General features: G+C 41.0%; 2 protein-coding genes across 3 annotated transcripts; both read left to right on the top strand.

The window, feature by feature from the left end:
* The first annotated feature begins 4,606 nt into the window (after nucleotides 1–4,606).
* LOC103476172 (uncharacterized) lies at nucleotides 4,607–14,625 on the top strand. Of its 2 annotated transcripts, none has more exons than XM_081615669.1 (8): nucleotides 4,607–4,744; nucleotides 5,069–5,205; nucleotides 6,710–10,136; nucleotides 10,493–10,521; nucleotides 10,855–11,016; nucleotides 12,068–12,134; nucleotides 12,246–12,350; nucleotides 13,083–14,625. In XM_081615669.1, the coding sequence occupies exons 1-8, from the start codon at nucleotides 4,679–4,681 to the stop codon at nucleotides 13,926–13,928; spliced, it is 4,839 nt and encodes a 1,612-aa protein (XP_081471795.1). In that variant the 5' UTR covers nucleotides 4,607–4,678; the 3' UTR covers nucleotides 13,929–14,625. The 2 variants fall into 2 exon arrangements, with proteins under 2 accessions (XP_081471795.1, XP_081471796.1); XM_081615670.1 differs by having other exon boundaries at nucleotides 4,613–4,744; nucleotides 5,048–5,205.
* A 1,140-nt stretch (nucleotides 14,626–15,765) lies between these two features.
* rom1a (retinal outer segment membrane protein 1a) lies at nucleotides 15,766–19,042 on the top strand. The gene is made up of 5 exons (XM_008428034.2): nucleotides 15,766–15,890; nucleotides 16,140–16,384; nucleotides 17,577–18,007; nucleotides 18,097–18,343; nucleotides 18,540–19,042. The coding sequence occupies exons 2-5, from the start codon at nucleotides 16,235–16,237 to the stop codon at nucleotides 18,741–18,743; spliced, it is 1,032 nt and encodes a 343-aa protein (XP_008426256.1). The 5' UTR covers nucleotides 15,766–15,890; nucleotides 16,140–16,234; the 3' UTR covers nucleotides 18,744–19,042.
* The last annotated feature ends 600 nt before the right edge of the window (nucleotides 19,043–19,642 follow it).

The following is a 19,642-nucleotide window of genomic DNA, read 5'->3' as shown; positions in this document are numbered from 1 at the left end:
TAATTTTATTTATTAGGGACTCTTTTATACTAAAAGCAGCTCTAAGTATCATGAAGTTGAGGTGAGGTGTTGAAAGAAAACTCAGACGAAGCCCAGGGTGTAGATAGATGAATGATGATGAATATTTAATGATGAGAAGCTCACAACAGTCCAGGAACTGGCAGCACGGCAGAAACGTAGGCTAAGCTCATACCGGTAGCAACAGAGCAGCTGGAACTAGAGCTGATGTCGACTCAGGACAATCAGTTCAACTGACGACGACTAATTGTACAGACTCTCAGGACTTAACTGTCCGACTGAGTAGACTGACTAAAGGTCAACAATGAACAACATACAACAAGTATCTGACAAAGAATAGGCTTAAATACACAGAGGGTAATTAGGGAGACTAGACATATATGGGAATAATCAAGACGGCACAGAGGCTCACAGGGGAAAACAGATCCAGACACAGAAAAACCTCAAAACTAAATACACATAAAAACAGATCCTCACACTAAGAGCTGTACGAACAATTAACCCTCAGGTTTCTCTGACAAACTGCTCCACAAACAGGAGCCATAATATTGGATGGATAATAAATGACTGAAACTATATGATCACGTAAAAGGTTAAAATAAGATTCATAAATATAAATGTATATGTATAGAAAACAAGGAAAATGACAAAACAAACCCTAATTGATTTCTATTTGCTTTTTCTCTTTCTCTCTGTATGAGCCTCGCGCGGTGCATCTGACCTCTGACCTCAACTCCTCCCATCTGACCTCCCATGGACCAGGTGATGTCCCTCCTACAAAACCAGCCGATGAAAATGATCGAGAAGATCTGGAGGATCAAGAAGACAGAAAAGACCTCCATCACCTCCAGGGGACAACTGTCAGTCTCCTGTTGGGCATTTGGACTGAAAACTGTGTGAGACTGAGCTTTAACAACCTCCGCTGGTCTGCTGTCCAGTATCAGCGTAGAGGAAGAAAAGCTAAACATGCTTCAGAGCTGTGAGAGAAGACAACTCTGAACTGTTGACGCTTGTTTAATCTGTGGACAACATGGACATTTCCTGAGGGACGATCTGGACAACCCAAAGATCCAACGCCAAAACCAGTTGGACTGACACGAAGCCGGAGGAGAGAGACGGGGGAGGATTTGGCTGCAGCAAAGCCGAGACCGAGTGGGGGAGAGGGGTGAGAAGGAAGGAGCAACCTGAATCCACATCAACCACTGTGAAGGACGACCTGTCTGTAATGTCCATCTAGATCATGACTTTAAATCTGAAACAACAGAGCAACAGAGTGAGCAACAAAACTTCACTCTACCAAGTATCAAGTATTTCAACTTTTGACACCAAAGAGGACAATGTCCAGAGCAACAGCTAGTTTGGATGTTTCTGAAAGGCTCTCCACTCAAAGAACTATTGCTGGTCCACTGTCGAGTGACCGAAGCAGAGAGTGAAGATTTATTCTTTTATGACAGGAGGTAACAAATCTTCCTGAGCAGGCGATCAGTGTTCCTGCTTCTACGCTTTACCTACTTTCCAGATGGAAAATCTGCGCTTTCTTGTTGGGCTTTGAACGGACACTTATCTATACCTTCACTGCACTAATGTTATTTTTTTTGTTTTGTTGGGTTTCCTAGAAAACACATGAAATTGGGTAGCTTAATTATGATCATTCTTAGTTGTTCTTAGTTGTTCATTCTTCTAGACATAAGAGAAGTCAATTTAAAATTAACTTTAATGTGTGTAAAAGACTCATGTGTTGTCTCTGCCTGGCAGAGCTTTCCATCCAGAATTGCTTCATGATTGATTGTCCTACAAGCTCTCTGTATTGTGCATAATTCATAAATAAACCTGATTGAGTGATTTTACCTGAACAGTCCTTGGTAAGTTTTTTTTTTTACAATGGACAAAAACATTAAAGGCTCTCAAGTAAAAGGCGTGGCAGTTTTAGCTAATGTTGGACCCATGAGCCAATGCTAACATTAGCATATTAGCCTGCAAAGACTTTTATGCGTCATCTTTTCAAAGAAAAATTAACCTGTAACTAGTGGTGGGAAGTAACGAAGTACAAGTACTTCGTTTCTGTACTTAAGTACAATTTTCGTGTATCTGTACTTTACTTAAGTAGATTTAATAATGGGTACTTTCTACTTTTACTCCACTACATTTTACAGTAAGTATCTGTACTTTCTACTTCACTACATTTCTACAAAACTGTCGCGTTACTCGTTACATCCAAGTCGCATTGCGCTTTTTTTTCCCGTTAAAATGTGAAGTTCAGGGACTTAAGGTGTCGCCGTAAAATCCCTGCTATCACGTGACTTACGTGTCTGTTGTCACCTATCACCTCCACCTTTACTTGCACTCGGAGCTCCAGACATGCGCAGTGGTTTCCTCTGAGCGGGAGAAGATGTCTGTCTAATCATCAGTAATATAATAGCGCTGCATATGGCGACATGTAAAATCAGCAGCGCTTCGCTTTCACAGACGGTGGGGACTTCGTCCAACTTTTAGCGTCACTTGGAAGGAAAGCTTAAAGAAAGGTAAGCGCTGTGGACGTGATGCTAGCAAAGCTAACTGTACAGAGACATGTTGCATCTGCGATGAAAAAAAGTTGTCACTCATGCGCTGATTTATTGTGTGGCGCAGGCCCGTGCAGAGACCACTAAAGGGGCAGGTGCTCAACAACAAAAAGGGCCCATCTAACCACCTTCTAGGACAGAATATTAACAAAGCCACTCAGCTTTCAGAGTTTAATAAACATTACAAAAATGTGACATATACAATCAGAGCTAACGAACATCTCCATATATAGCATAACACTATGCATATATAAGATATTTTATTAGTAATTTCTTTCTGTAGGTCTGTTTTGTTATAGGAAAGTATTGCAATATTCAAACCCGCAATTTAGCAAGATATGAAAATCAGAGCTGGACCACCAGACATATTTTGTCTTTACAGAATTACACTATTAAAATATAAACAATTCAACCTTTTAGTGGACTATAATCTATAAAACAAAGGCCTGTCAGCGTCTGTTGTATTTCATTACCTCTCTGCTTAAACCGCGACTCCGAGGTGAAGCAGAAACGATACTTCAACGTTTTCCGTCATATAGCAAGTAGCAAGTCTACTCCACTTTATTCACCAAAAACGTTTTTCTTATTCACCAAAAACTGTTCTGTAATCTGGAACGTTCGCTACGTTGAGCTCCGCAGTTAGCCGCCTCATCTCACTGCAGGAGAGGCAATTGCATCATGCGTCACGGGCAAAAGGTCAAAGGTAACAAGGTGACGAGAGGGTTTATTATGTTATACAAAAAAGAAACAAAAAGCACACCCCAGGGAAGGAACGTCAGGGTGAAGGAGCGACGCTCACCTTTAAAGATGCTCTGTTTCTTCCAATGGAAGCTTCCCGCACATCACTGCGCATGCGCACTGCTGAGCTGAAGCATTCACTCCAGTGACAAAAACAGTCAAATCCAGTTTACTCAAAATAACGTAGTCTTGTACTTTTCTCAGGCCAAACATGTACATTGCTCACATTACTTGAGTTGAATAAACAATTTAGTGAGACTTGAGTAAAGCATACAAACCTAATTTAAGTAAGAATAGGTATTGCCTTTTAGAGTGTTCTAGCCGTTCTGACATGTAAGTTGACAGAATATTTTCCCCAAAAGCTTGGGGATCGTCTCAATGTTTTGGTTTTTTTTGGTAATGTGGAACAGATTTTTTTGATCATGGCCTTATTACTTGATCATCAATTCCACTAAAGCTTTCCTTTTGTTGAATCATGAATGTTGACCTTAAACGAGGAAAGTGAGACCTGCAGAGTTTTAGATGTTGCTCCAGGTTCTTGTGTGACCACCTGGGTGAACCGTCGATCCGCTCTTGGAGTAATTTTAACAGGCTGGAGACAACTGTCAAGGTGGGTCAAATTGTTAACGTCTTTAAACTTTGTCTTAAAACCCATTTATTTTACTTGGCTTTCAACTCCAGCGGGATCTAGTTTTAAATTGTATGTTTCGTTTTTAAACTGTAAGAGTTTTTTTTTTAATTATTGTTATGTTGTGTTTTAATGTACAGCACTTTGTATCAGCTGTATGGTATGGTATGGTTAACGCTTAACAGACTAATAGACACCAACAGTATTTCTAATCTGTTCTTTATTTTCTTAGATTGGGGCATGATATGTGACTTTATATGTTGAGTTTTGTTTGTTTATTTTTTTAGGTTTTAAGTAAAATATTTCTTGATTCTACAAGTGTGGCTGGTGAAATCAAATCCAGCTTTCAAAAAAAGAAAAAAAAGTGGCTTGCAGATATTTCTTGATTCAGTTGAATGATGTAATAACTGACTGCAAACCAGCTGGTGGAGATGGGTTTTCCCACTGGACCTGGTTCATTTGTGCAGTTTTTTTTCTTTTAAACTAAAACAGCTTTTCGTACTTATCATGTAACCACTGTCTCATCTTAAAGTTTGCTTGATGACGTGTCAATAAACCTAAACACATCTGTACCAATAGCTTATGATCAGCATTGATATCGCTGTTTATATGTTGTACTCATTCATACTTTCTTTTATTGATTTCTGCAGAAGCAGTGGTGCTCTGTACTGTTTTTAGTGGAGCTCAGATCAAAGCCCTTCTGTCATTGGTTGGCACAGAGATATATATTGATATGTCAGGACGGGTTCTGCTTGTGCACCACAGAGGGAACGTCAGTGTGAACACAGCAGCTCTCAACGTAAGTACAGATACTGACTGTAGGTCACTTAGTTTAACAACAAATGGCTGAAATATCTTTATCTTTTAGACTGTTTATCAATTTAAACATTTATTTTTTTTAAATAACTAACATTTCATCATTGGTTTCCTACAAAGTAAGCATCAGTTCTGCTCCATGTCATGGTGTTTCATTGTATATCAAGCTTACATTAATTATTAGATTCATATAAAATATGAAATGTGCAATTTTATTATAATTGTTCCAGTAAAAAAAACAAAAAACATGAAAACAGTATAATTTAAACTGATTATTTTATTTCAGTCCTCCGCTGCTATATTTCAGACCAGATGCAAGACGTCTGAAATGTGTGACCATCAAGAAAAAGAGCTGAAGCACAGAAAGGCTAAACAAGTGATGCAGCATCGCCACCACCAAGTCCATCACCACCATCACCGGTCCGATGACAACACCAGTCCAGAGTAAGTCTGTGACATTTCCTCCCTGCTGTAAAACCCAGTGCCTTGCAAAAATGTTCGTATCACTTGTACTTTTTGGTAAAACTTTATTTGAAGGGGTGATCATAAGACTGATGTAAAGCTGTCATAAATGTGACATGACACCTTTTATGAACATAAATGAATGTTTATGACTTGTCATAAAGTGTCATTCGATAAATAATGTCACTTTTAATGCAAAGTTGCTTTAAAAGTAGAATTAAAGGTCTGTTAAACGTACAAACTTTGCATTATTTGGTAAATAATGGCACTTTAGTGCAAAGTTTTCATTGATTTTTAAAGCAACTTTGCATTAAAAGTGAAATTTTTTACCGAATGACCCTTCTTGACAACAGTCATTAACATTCATAGGGACTTATTCATGTTCATAAAAATGTCACATCTATGACAGTGTCATGTCAGTGTTATGAACATCCCGTCAAATAAAGTGTTACCAACTTTTTCATGTTTGTCACATTACAGCTATAAACTTTATTGCATTTTATGTCACATTTAGAGACATAGTAGTAGAGCATAGTGAAAAAAAGAAGAAAAAAGTACATATACTTACTAAACATTTCATCTGGATTGAGTCCCTTTTAAACTGACACCCATCAAGACAATCCAAGAAAAATAAAATTTCCTTCCGAAGTCACCTAATTTGCAAAAATAGTCAAGTCAATTTGTGTGTAGTTCGACCTCACTACATGCAGCTGTTCTCTTCAAGTTCATAAAGAACAAGGAATACAGCAAAGTGGTCAGGGATAAAGTTGTGTCAATTTTAAAATAGGTTAGGTCTAAAAACAGCATGTCCAAAATGAAACATAGAGGTGGGAGCATCTCATGCTTCAAGGACGCTTCTTTTGAGGAAGAACAGGAAACCAGTCAGAGCTGATGGTAAGATGAATTTAACTGAGAACTGGTCAAAAACCAGGGAACAGAGAAACTGGTCAGAACAGATAGTGGACAGAGCAAATTAAACAAAATTTGTTAGAGACTGCAAAAGAAATAAGACTGGTACAAATTCTAGTAGGTCAAGTATCTGTTCAGGCAGATCTACATTAGAGAGGCTTAGATTAAATTATTCAAGAATTGAGACTTTGTGGCAAGACTTAAAAACTGCTGTTAAGAGATACTATCCATCAAATCTAACTGAGTTTGTGGGATTTTGCAAAGAGGAATGGGCAAAATTCGTAGACTCCAGCTGTGCAATGGTGGTATAGAAAAACCCAAAAGATTTTTTTCTAAGTTTTGACTTAGAAACAATTTTTTTCTGATTACAAAGAGTAAAAACTTTCGAAAACCACGTTTTTTTTCCACTTTGCAACTATGTGCTATTACATGAAATATACCAAAAAAAGCAAACACCTTCTTGAGATATGAATACTTAAGTGTATTTTTTCTCATTTTAGGTAATAAATTTAGAGGCAAAGTTAATGTCTTATCAATGTGATTCAAACATTCTAACTATACAATGTTTTGTCAACAGCACTCTGTCGACAGTGGACAGCGGCGATCATCCTCCACACAACCAAAATCACGGGGAACATGATAAGAGTCATTCTTCACACCCTCACCAGGGTCACCATAGGCAAAAGCACCGTAATTTTTCTCTTTCAGAAACTTCCTTTGATTCCTCGTCTTCAACGTCTTCCTCATCAACATCCTCTTCCTCTTCGTCATCTTCCTCATCATCATCTTCCTCCTCCTTCTCCTCTTCTTCATTTTCCTCCTCTTCCACAACATCTTCTTCCACCTCTAGCCTCTCTACTGGAAACACCAGTGACTCCTCAGATACATACACTCACAGGAAGCCTCAGCATTCCCAGTCGTTTACTGACATTTCTACAAAACATCGGTACTTTGAAGAAGAAGAAGAAGACACTGCCCCTTTAATAATTAAAAGAGGAAGTCTGCACAAGACATCTGCCAAGCAGAAAAAAGACATTGAGAAGTCTTCCCGCAGCTGTCCTACTAGAGCAGGATTCAAAAATCAGCAAACAAGTACAAGAAGTTTAGGAAATGATGGAAGCTTCCGCAAGGCAAAATCAATGGAGGATCTCAAAGCACCCAAAGACAAAGAAGGAAATGGAGGCAATAAAGGAGATGAGCTGGAAAGGAGCCAAAGTGAAGCTAAGAAGAATTTAATGAAAGAAAAAATGAAGTTTTCTGCCTTTCTTAATGAGATTACACGGCAAGTGCTCAGCCCAATGAGACTTACCTCTCTTGGGGTCACAGATGCTCAAAGACCCTGGAGCCCAGGACAGGTATCCACCAGATCCAGGGAGACAGACAGTAGCGCTGACAAACCCAGACAGCAGATAAGTCGTGCTGCAAGTGCAGACTCAGTTAGCTCAAGCAGACATTCCCATACTAGCAAGCATTCTAAGTCTTCTCGTTTGTCTCACTCTAATGCTTCCCATCATCCCGGCGTCTGCTCTGACAGTCCATATGGTCATAAAAAGCACAGACGTAGAAGCTGTCGCTCAAGATCCCCAGCTCGTGAGCATCAATCTCGATTGCCTTCTCGAAAGCACTACCACCGCCATCGTTCCAATCCCCATAACAATGAAGACTGCAACAACCCAGGTCGTCACCAACACGAAAGATATGGCCAAACTACTAGTCATCACCATCACCATAGACACCACAATGCACCACATTGCCATCAGTCCGGAGACAAGACTCATGAAGATAATTATAGTCCAACTCATCATCATGAAGACCATCATGGTTCAAGTCATCACTATCGCAGCCATTCAAGCTCACGGCCTACCACTCCTCATCTGCATAGACGTCACAGTTCAACCAGTGACATTGGAGATCCTCACAGTCCAACACGTCCACATCACCATAGTGAGCACAAGGATAGGCCTCATCCCTATGAAAACCACCGGCACCACCATGTGGACTCCCATAAAGAAGCTAATCGGCATCACCATGGAGACCACCACAATCCAGGCCACCATCACCATGGAAGGCACCAAAGTCCTGGCCATCATCATCATCATGGAGATCACCACAGTCCTAGCCATCATCATCATGGGGACCATTACAGTGCAAGTCACCATCACCATGGAGACCACCATAGTCCAGGTCACCATCACCATGGAGACCACCATAGCCCAGGTCACCATCACCATGGAGACCACCACAGTACAAGTCACCATCACCATGGAGACCACCATAGCCCAGGTCACCATCATCATGATGACCACCACAGTCCAGGTCACCATCACCATGGAGACCACCACAGTCCAGGTCACCATCACCATGGAGACCACCACGGTACAAGTCACCATCACCATGGAGACCACCAAACCCAAGGTCACCATGACGACCACCACAGTCCAGGTCACCATCACCATGATGACCACCACAGTCCAGGTCACCATCACCATGGCGACCACCACAGTGCAGGTCACTATCATCATGGGAACCTCCACAGTCCAGGCCATCATCATCATGGAGGTCACCACTGTCCAGGCTGTCATCAAGATGCAGAACCCCACCACCATGGAGATGATCACAATGCAGGCCACCATCATCATGAAGACCACCACAGTCCATGCCACCATCATGACACAGAGCACCACAGTCCAGGCAACCAACATCACGGTGACCACCACAGTCCAGGCCATCATCCTCATGTTGACCATCGTAATCTGGGTCACCACCATCATGGCGACCACCACAGTCCAGCCCCACATCACCATGACGTTGACCACCACAGTACAAGTCACCATCATCATGGTGACCTCCACAGTCCAGGTCATCATGATGTTGACCACCACAATCTGGGTCACCATCATCATGGTGGCCAACACATTCCAAGCCATCATCATCACCAAGACCACCACAGTCCAAGCCATCATCATCATCGTCATAATCATCAAGACCACGACAGTCCAGGCCATCATCATGACACAGGCCTCCACAATTCAGACCACCATCATCATGGAGCTCTCCATAGTCCAGACCATCATCTTCACCCTAAACACCCTCACAGTCCTGACCACAGCCACACTCCGGGTCATCATTCTCATCATAAAATCCATCACAGTCCAGACCACCATCATGGGGACTACACAGGTTCAGGCGAACATCATGCAGACCACCATGGTCCAGTCCACCATGAACATGGAGACCATCACAGTCCAAGCCATCACCACAGGGTTCATCACAGTCAAGGCCAGAATCATGGGGACCAGCATAATCTAGACCATCGTAATCATGGAGACCAGAACACTCCAGGTCATAATCATGGACATGACCACAGTCCAGGCCATCATCATAAAGAACACCACAATCCAGACCATCCAGATTTTGGGGATCAGGACACCCCACGCTATCTTCAGGGAGATGACCACAATCAAAGCCATCATCATGGAGACCACCACAGCCCAAGCCATGCTCATGAAGTGCAACACAGTCTAGTTGACCATCATGAAGATCCCCACCATTCACACCATCATTATGAAAGTCACAGCAGTCCAGGTCATGAGCAGACAGTCCACCATAGTCCAGGCAGTGTTCATGAAGCTCATTGTAGTCCAGCTAGCCATCATGAAGATGACTGTCACAGTCCAAGTCCTCACCATGAAAGCTACCATACCCCAGGTCATCAACATAGAGACCATCACAATCCAGATGTTCAGCATCATCAAGTTGAATACCACCAAGCAAATCTTCATCATGACCATCACCCTGAATCTCCGGCAGATCTGAGCCTGAACAGTGATCTTGAACACAACACTCTTGATGATCATCATACTTTAAAGGAGTATTCTGCTATTAGTTCACCTTCACACAGAAAGCCAGAATGTCTTGTCAGCACTGATTCCCCCAGCAACACAAATAATCCCTCTGGTTTGGATGAAGAACGGACAAGTTTCTCCGGGCCATTCCATGTTAAAGTATGGTCTTACTAAGTCTAAACTTCTGCATGCAATCTATCTTTAGAGTTCGTTCACTTTTAGGGAAGAGTCACCCCAAAAAAAAAACATAAGTTATGTAACAATATTTGTCTCATTTGTTTTCCTATTGATTCTGGCAAGTGCATGCACGGCATGGTGGAAAATAGATTTGCGGCAGAACAATAGATTAGACACTATGCACAAAAGTAATGGAAATCAATTCAGCATCCAAACTAATGGTTTTTATTCTTATGTCCTTTTTAAACCTCTTTAGTGTTTAGACTTTAGCAGTACCGCAGTACTTCCATTTGAATGTTTTTCATCTCACCAACATATTTCTTTCTTTTCCCATACAGGAAAAATCGCATGACTTTGGCAGGATCATGTAAGCCCAATATTTTCCTTTAGGGCAATGGTCTCAATCTGCATTCCTCAAGGGACAGAGTCCAGCAACCTTTAGACATGTTTCTTGTCTGACAGACTTGAATTAAATGGCGGAACTTCTTCATTAGCATGTAGTCAAGCTATACAGAGCTATGTTGAATAGCTAATGTTGGAGCCAGGTGTGCTGAAGCAGAGAGACTGCTGAAAGTTTCAGGACACTGGCTGTTGAGGACTGGAGTTTGAGATCACTGCTTCAGGGTTTTGCTAACTGAAAAAGTTATAGATAAAGTGATGACGGTAACTTATTGAAGTCTTTTACTTTTTGTTTGTCTAGGATACTGCAAAACCAAAATGAAGGTCTGCAGCAAAGTTTACTGAAGACAGCAGTGAGGATGGAGTGCTTGGGAGAAGAGTTCATCAGTAGCCAGAAGATCCTGGAAACTGAACTTCAGAGGACTCGCATGGAGCTCAGCAACCTCATGGGCAGGTTTAACAGGTGCCTCCAGAATAAAAACATCTTCATCAGAGGAGAATGGTTCTAGAAAGCCAAAAGCAGACTTAATAACCAGTAATTCATTCCAAGCTATGCAGAATACTTTGAAGCAGATGGGCTATAGCAATGGAAAACCACGCCAGGTGCCCCCCCGGTCCCCCGAAACAAGGTTGCAGTTTACAAAAGCAAATTAAAAGTGTACAATAGAATAGAGGGAAAATGTTGTCTGGTAATGGGAGTCTAAGTTTTATCAAGAAAGCAGTTATTCATCCTTTCTTGCATCGATAGTTTAGGCTGGTGGTGGTGGTAGTGTCAAGGTGTGAAGGAGATAAAGAAAATGTCTTGGTACATCCTGGGCCCCTTGCATCTGAGTATGGACACTGCAAATGTCCATCACTGTATTACCACAGTGCAGCCATTTTCAGTTGGCCATTGTCTTCCTACACAGTTCCACTCAATTCTCATCTCCTTTCAATGATCCATGGGCTTTCTCTGATTTCTGATGCAAGTGGATTTCTCCAATAGAATATCAACTGGACCAACCAGCGAACTGAATAATGGTGTTGATTTTCTCTGCCATTTTAAGATTGTAGTCTGCCTGTAGTTTGGCAATGACAGCAGAAGGGAGGCTTTCTGTCCATTTTTGGCCACGCTTCCAAATATTGAATTAAGATTAACAACCATTTTGTTTGGCTTGGCACTTCTCTCTTCACAGTGCAGGATGGTAGTTTACAGCGCAGGCAATTTCCGGTAAGCTTCATAGCATCAAACTGGCACATTACATACGTCAGCTTTAGGTCATGGTGGAACTGGGGATTCATGTCATGGACTGACAGCAAGTCCATATCAATATAATGTTATTTTCCCAAAATGGGTTCAAATCTACAAGGAATGTTTTAGACACCTTTTTTTGTACGACTGATACAAATAATTACCACAGTTGTAAAACATTTTACTGACTGGAAAGGGGCAACTGATAAAGTAGTGACTGTACTTGCATGGTAACATGTTGCACATATATGTTCTTTACTCTGCTTCTGTCTCTTTTCTTAAGGCTCCGTGATGATTGTTCCTCCACACAACAGACCAATAGTCGTCTAGAGTTGAAGCTTCACTCAGTGGTGATTCAGAAACTCTCCCTCAGTTAACATATTCCTAAATATTTTGGTGAGCTGTACTGTGAGCCAATTATCTTACTGAAGAATCTGCGTTTTCCCTGTCTTCTCCACCAGCTTCAGAATATGGAAGGAGAGCGAGAAAGGTTGAATCTGCGCATCTCTGAATTGACCGAGCAACTGAGTGACGCTCAGTATGCCAGCGCCATGGAAGAAATAAACGTGAGATGTTTGCCTTTATCATCACATTCAAAGCAGACATGCACTTAATAAAAGTGGGCACAATACAATAAAATATGAATGTATTATGATTGATTTCAGTCTTTGATTTTTGTTTAACTTTATATTTTCTTGCCAAGGTGTAACAGTACATTGCAAAGTATCCAAAACAATACAAAGTAATGCATATTTGTGGAGCGGAAAGAAAACCGTTCTCGGCTTTTACTTATAGAAACTTGTAATATCCGATCAACAGATGAATGTTAGCCATGCCCTTATCCTCACCTCTAGACTTTGAGGTGCAGTTTTGACAGATTGGATTATTTCAGGGTGAAGCTGCAGGAACAGGAACTATGAAATAATTTTATGGACATTATATATGTATGTACATGTATATATGTGTGTGTATAGCTTTGAATTTTAATGTTTGTTTTTTTACATATTTAATATATAAGCTGTCCATCAAATTAATTATTTCAATCAAACCTTTATTTATTTCATGGTATATTTAATTACTTATTTAACAATGTATATATTTGTTTCATTTTGTCTTTTTTAACCCTCTATAGGTAAGCACCATGTAATATTCTCACAGTCAAACACTACTTTGTATTGGTCAATCACAGCAAAACACCGGAGATTGTGATTATGAAGTAACAAAATGTGAGAAGGTCAAAGTGGTGTATTTTAGCAAGGCACTATAATTGATTAAGTTTCAACCTCTGTTCACTTTAGGCAACAGCCGGGCCGCATGAAGTCAACCCACACTCTCATTCTGGTGACGCACTCCCACAGATGGTTCCTCCAATCGCCCCCCCACCGGCTCAGTTCATGGACAGCCACAACTATGGGAAAGAAGCCACCTCTGCACCGGAGCAGGCTTTGGGGTCGGTTCCAGAGGAGGAGGAATCCGACTGGTCAGAGGTGGGAGAGGAGACCCCACGCCTCATACTGACGGGATCAAACAGAGGCCAGGCATGGAGGCCGGAAGAAGCGGACATGGACAAAGACAGCGAGTCGGGAAACGAGGACCAAGTGAGAAGACACTCTCCGCGCCCTCTGCAGATACCCCATCTTCAGTTCACCATTCACAACGAGTTCGTCCCATCGTCCCACGCCAACACTTTACCTTCCGGCTTCAAGAATCTGTCTGACGGCATGCGTAAGGAGGAGAGCTACAGGATCACCACAAGTCCAAATGTCAAGTCCACCATCCTCATCCGGTCTGCGAGCCTAGAAGAAATACCTCTGACACGCCACGACGAAGAGCTAAGAGGAACAGAGGCCGCGCGATGCCTTCACCATTCAGCTGACGAAGCCTTCGAGGATCTCGACAATCAGATCATTCATCACTGGCGAATGAGCAGTGATAGGGACACGGTCATCAGGAGGCTGATAAAGAGCAGAGCGCCAGAGGAAGACGGCATCCTAGCCAGCCTGCAGTCGGCAGAACAGCTGCTCAATCACTTCATATACGACCCGATGTCGGGTGAAGGAAGAGAGCCGGCCAGGTTTGAGATGCACGGTTGGACCGGGGGGATTCCGGAGGAGGTTCTGAAAGGGGAGCGAACTCAGCTCTGACTGTGCACTATAAAAAACCGAAACAAAACAAAACTAAAAAGTTGCTGAAGATTGAGTTTTCAAATGCTTGCTAATGTATTTATGTTTTATAATAAACTGTAAATTAGTAGGTACCTTGCCAGTTAACTTTTAATTGTATCTAATTTTCTTTTCATTGTGTTTCATGACAAGCCTTCCACTCCCTTCGTCACTAACATGTTGCTGAACTTATCACAATCCCAGCTACAAAGCAGATTCTTTTTCTTTCATAAACATACCTATAATATTTATTACGGTGTAGCATCAAAGCTTTTCACCCAGTCCTCTTTTAAATAATGTATGATTGAGGGGTTTGAAATAACAGTAACAGGAGTGAGATAAAACGGTGTAAACACTGAACCACCGCGGTGAAGCTTGGATTCAGCCACTGGCTAATTTGTTGCAGAATATTTTGTCAGGAAAATGAAAAATGTTTAACAATAGCTTTCTAAATTTTTGTGTTCTCTGCTGTATGAAATTGTAGACGCAATATTGTTTGCATGTACATATACTGTATGTATGTTTGTATGTATTTATAGTATTTTGTCTTTATGTGACCTCTTTGTACCTTCTTGAACTGTAAACTGTGACAATACTCGATTAGCTGGTCAAAACACCCGATCACAACACATGTAGGTCTGTCTATATTCCACCTAATAAAGCAAATAAGTTAGACTCAGTATGTACTTTATGCATTTGTTTTATTTTTTTTTATACTTAGGTTACTAACACAGATCAATATAATTGAATCTAAAATAATGAACTTGTAGTTTTCTAACTATGTTATAAAAAAATAATTTTTGGAGTAGATAACCTAAAATTTATTTGAACGTATTAACAGTCAAATGTTAAAATGAACAGTATGTCCTACTTTAGCTTTATCGCCAACTTTATGTTGGTTATAAGGCTACCGAAAGAATGTGAATGAATGTGACTGGATCCGGAAAAGGACAGACCCCACACATCCTGGACACAAGTTGTTTAGACAATTTCATTCAGGTTGACACTAAAGAGCGCTATTTGTCAGAGAGACACTTTCTTTTCCCAGGTTGTTTCTCTGATTAACACAACAAACATCTTGCAGTGTGAGTGAATAGTCAGCTACTCTACTGTGAAACAAAAATATATTTATTTTCACTATCACAACCTACCTTTATTTGTTTTCTTTATATGTAAAAAAAAAAAAAAAAAACCAAATCTAATAAGAGATTGATTCTAAACAGAAAAAAATAAAGTTGTTTCTGTTTCCAATATCATTTCTCTATATTTATATTTAACATCAGAGTGATAGATTCTGTGTAGGGAATGTTATGAGCCTCTTAATGCTGTGCTGAGAGTTATATTTGTCTCTCTAAACTCCTCATTAGCATTAGAAGATAATCATTACTAATACTCTGCTACTTCACATTCCCCTGGTTATGGCAGCAAAAATATTTCATCTTTGTAAAAGTTGTCAAGTACAATGCAAGTAATTTCTTGCCCCTCAAACCTTCAATGCTCCATAATAGTTGAAATATTGAAAGCAAAAGGAAAATCATACAAATTTGCTCGGTGCAAAACTCTGAATTAATCTATATATTTTACATGTCTGATTTATTTCTAGTACCCTCATATTTATTTAGATTTACAGAATAAAGATCTTTAAAATAATGTCCTTAAGCACGAGTGTTTTCACAAATAATGACTTCAGTAGGAATATCTTCCTGTCAGATTCGATAAGGCTCGTCATTCTCGTCCCACTGTGTGAGTAACGTGTGCTGAGCAGACATTGGCCTGGATCCACAGGCCGGTTTAATAGGATAGGTAGGCATTAGCAGTAAGACGCTCCCACCATCCAGGTTTGCCAAATCCAGTGTGCCAAATCCACTGTGTGGCACACAGGAAGGCGTCCGGCGGTCAGCGGGGAACTGGACTTTTTCACAACGTTTTGTGGAGACCAATAAGGTGAACTTTGGGGCATTCACATCTGTTTATTTTGAGGTGACACCACTGGAGATGTCGAAATAAAAAAATTTTTTTTTTAAGTTTTTAATCTTACAGGATCTGGAGAGAGGTTTTCTAAATTTCTCAGTATTTTTGTGTGTGTGTGTGTGTGTGCGCAGCTCAGTTGTCATCTTTCAGTTTTATTGAAATTCCTCTTCACCCTGAGACTTTTGGAGTCTCTTAACTCTAAACTCTCCTCTCACCTCGCAGACAAAAAGCACAGCATCGTCTCTCGTTGGCTCGTCGCTTTCCTTCCCCTTTTCCCCCGGTGAGACTCGGATCCCCCCAAACGCCGCGCTGCAACCATGGTGGTCATGAAGATGAAGTTCCCCTTCCAAAAACGGGTGAAGCTGGCACAGGGACTGTGGCTCCTGTCCTGGTGTGCCACGGTTGCCGGGGCCACGACCTTTACCCTGGGGTGCCTCCTGAAAACGGAGCTGCGCAGGAGAGCGGAGGTATTTGCTGCGATGCCTGTCAAATCCTTGGTATCTTTTTTATTACATAATGTTTAGCATTATTACTAGCTGAAATCATAACATTTAATTTAGAGCTTTATTGAAGGAGTTATTGATATGAAATACAAAACTATTATGCAGTTTATGTTTATTTTTCTATATTAGAAATTTAATCTATGAAATCACAGCTGTAACTTCTGGTATGATGCAAAAATAAGTGTTTTGGACTTTTTTTTTTATTTTGCAAGTTTTAGGATACTATTGCTGATGCAAAGTATCAAAACATTTGTCAAACATCATCATGGACTTTGGGAATATATTTGTAATTTGACAAATTGGTCAATATAACACAAAACATCATTAACTCTGAAGCTGCAAAGGTTTACAGACCTTTGACCCACTTTGGATCCTGACTAATCATTTCTCAAATCAGGGTCTCGGTCAAACTAATCCCTTATTCTGAAGGCTGTCACGTTTTCCTCACACAAATCAGTGTGCTTTTATTTGAGCTTATTTAATTTTTTTGTCTTGAATCAACTAGATCATGTACTTTTACATAGTACTTTGCACAGAATTGCAAAGTAAAGAAAGAAAATGTCAACTGTGTTACAAGTACTGTTGGTCACTTGGATGTTCTGGTAAGTTTTATGGTCTAATGGGACAAAGACTGCGTTAAAAATTCTAAAATTCTCTAGAAAACAGAAAAGAAAGCAGAAACAAAAGAGCCTAAATAGTCTTCAATCATTTAAGAGCAAAAATCCCTATTGCTTTTTGTAGCACCACCTAGTGGTAAACTGATGTTAAAGCCCTTCCAGCGCTGCTGCAGAGCACATGAGAGAGTTTAAGGTCACAATACAGTAGTTATGATCTCACTTCAATGTTTGAAAAAATCTTTAAAAAAAAGAAAGGTGTGAAGGTTATGTGTACAGATAATTTTAGAAAAGAACAGTGAAAGTAGTTTGCATTGTTTCAACTGAATATGACTTCAGTAAATCAGAAATGAACTGCCTCAATCGAACAGTTCAGTGTATTGTGATGCATCGTCTCTTTGTGGATACATGGAACCAGTAGCATATTTTCCACATAGTTTTTTATTAATGAGTGCACATAAATTTATGACGTAGAGTGCATAATCAAAGAAACCTGACTTACTGAATTCACATTTTCTGCATTTTGCATGTCCGACTTTCAGGTAATGGCTAACACAGACATACATATCGTGCCCAACACCCTCATGATTGTTGGTCTGGCGTCTTTGGGCATCAACTACTTTGCCTCGAAGATCTGTCAGGACGCCTTGGACGCCGGCCGATTCCCTCGCTGGAAGAACTTCCTGAAGCCCTACTTCGCTGTCTCGTGCTTCTTCACCGTCCTCATGCTGCTCGCCATCATCATGAGCTATGCCATGAAGGGCAGCTTGGAGTCTTCGCTGAAAGCCGGCCTGCGGAACGGCATCCGCTTCTACAAGGACACGGACACCCCAGGCCGTTGCTTCCAGAAGCAGAACATCGACCGCTTGCAGATGGAGTTCCAGTGCTGCGGGAACAATGACTTCAGGGACTGGTTTGAGATCCAGTGGATCAGCAACCGCTACCTTGACTTTAGCTCCACGGAAGTGAAAAAGTAAGTAGATGAGACCAAAAGAGCTCCCCATGAAGACATATCCATAGAGAACTCTTCCTGAGGCTGTGGTCTCTTACGTCTTTTTGTAGCCGCATCAAGAGCAATGTAGATGGACGCTACCTGGTGGATGGAGTCCCGTTCAGCTGCTGCAACCCCAGCTCTCCGCGACCATGCATCCAGTATCGCCTGACCAACAACTCAGCTCACTACAACTACGACTACCAAACCGAGGAGCTCAACATCTACCTTAGAGGCTGCAGAGAGGCCCTGGTCAACTACTACATGGGTTTGATGAACACCATTGGAGCTGGAGTGCTGTCCATCTTCCTCCTGCAGGTAAACTTGGAAAACGTTTTAAGTTGACTGCTGCTACTTTCAAACTGGTGTTTCCATGAGTTTTTTTGATTTGCCATTGACCTCTGGCTTTCTGTTCATTGGTAAATAAGAAACAAAGTCCCTTATTGCAGCAGGTTGAGTTGATATTTACATTGCCAGCCTCTCATTCCTTCCTCTATTTCTTTCCCCGCCTAAGGGCTCCGTGCTGGTGAGCTTGCGCTTCCTGCAGACTGCCATGGAAGCAGTGGCAGGAAAGGAGAACACGGAGATCGAAACCGAAGGGTACTTGCTGGAGAAGGGAGTGAAGGAAACCGTGATGGAGTACCTAGATCCTGTGCTCACGTTCCTGCTGCTCAAAAACAAGGTGCAAGAAGGAGAGACGACCACTGCGCCCGCCTAAACCGCACACCCTGTATAGACATGTAAATAATTTTTACAGAGATCATTATTTATTTCAACTTTTAAAAAAAAGGGCAATTCAACCAAACAAATGTCTATGAATCTCACGAGATTAGAAAGTGTTTTTTTTTATTGTCAGTTGGACGATGCCAGATAATTCAGAAAGGTCTTCAAATTAAAACTCCACCCAGGAACCTTCAGTACAAATAAAAGAAGCACAAAAGTTACAGTAAAAATAAAAAAAACCCAAAGAATTTTCTAGGAATATACGTTGTCAAAATAAAGTACCACTTCTTAAAATTTCTTTCTATTTTTTCCTGTTGCGACCTGTACATGACTGGTAACCCGTCACTGTTGTACTGTATTTGTTTGTTGCTTTTGAAAGTGATCTACCATTTGCATTCTTACGACCAAAAGCAATAAAGCAGTATTTGATGAGGCAGTGTACACAGATGATTTTTGTGGACTTATGAAAACAGAGATGTAAAGCTGACCGTAGAGAGACATGAGGCGCAATGCTCCGCTGCGTAACAGGACTATGACATAATTTAACAGATGACTTATTAAAGTTTGAAGTTACTAAATGCCTTATGGCGTGGCGTCCCTTTTCCTTTTTTTTTTTTCTAACGTAAATAAAGCACATGCGAGTATTGTAATACATTTCTCTTCATGGCGAGTCCTCCAGCCTGCATCTCTGCCCTTGCTTCTCCTCTTTCATGAAGGAATAGGATTAAGAAGATTGATTAAGCGGTGTCAGTAATTCAGTTAAAGCCATCAAGTGTGTCCCCTGTCCTGACACCTTTGTTAAAGCTGCTAAACCCATTTACAGCTGTAATCCCCATCCTGCTGAACTCTGCATTTGCTCACCTGTGTCAGGTGGAAGGAACAAGCGAAGGGAAC

This window comes from Poecilia reticulata, chromosome 14, assembly GCF_904066995.2.
Source record: "Poecilia reticulata chromosome 14, P_reticulata-male-v2, whole genome shotgun sequence".
Taxonomy (NCBI): domain Eukaryota; kingdom Metazoa; phylum Chordata; class Actinopteri; order Cyprinodontiformes; family Poeciliidae; genus Poecilia; species Poecilia reticulata.
The sequence above is the reverse complement of the archived record's forward strand: the minus strand, read 5'-3'. Positions and strand labels throughout refer to the sequence as shown.

What these genes read in the sequence shown, in the direction of transcription:
- rom1a (XM_008428034.2), top strand. Translation starts at nt 16,235, where the DNA reads ATGGTGGTCATGAAGATGAAGTTCCCCTTCCAAAAACGGGTGAAGCTG. An exon ending in AGCTGCGCAGGAGAGCGGAG is followed by an intron (nt 16,385 to 17,576) that starts GTATTTGCTGCG and finishes TCCGACTTTCAG; the next exon opens with GTAATGGCTAACACAGACAT. An exon ending in AGCTCCACGGAAGTGAAAAA is followed by an intron (nt 18,008 to 18,096) that starts GTAAGTAGATGA and finishes GTCTTTTTGTAG; the next exon opens with CCGCATCAAGAGCAATGTAG.
- LOC103476172 (XM_081615670.1), top strand. Translation starts at nt 4,679, where the DNA reads ATGTCAGGACGGGTTCTGCTTGTGCACCACAGAGGGAACGTCAGTGTG. An exon ending in CATGACTTTGGCAGGATCAT is followed by an intron (nt 10,522 to 10,854) that starts GTAAGCCCAATA and finishes TTGTTTGTCTAG; the next exon opens with GATACTGCAAAACCAAAATG. An exon ending in AGTTGAAGCTTCACTCAGTG is followed by an intron (nt 12,135 to 12,245) that starts GTGATTCAGAAA and finishes CTTCTCCACCAG; the next exon opens with CTTCAGAATATGGAAGGAGA.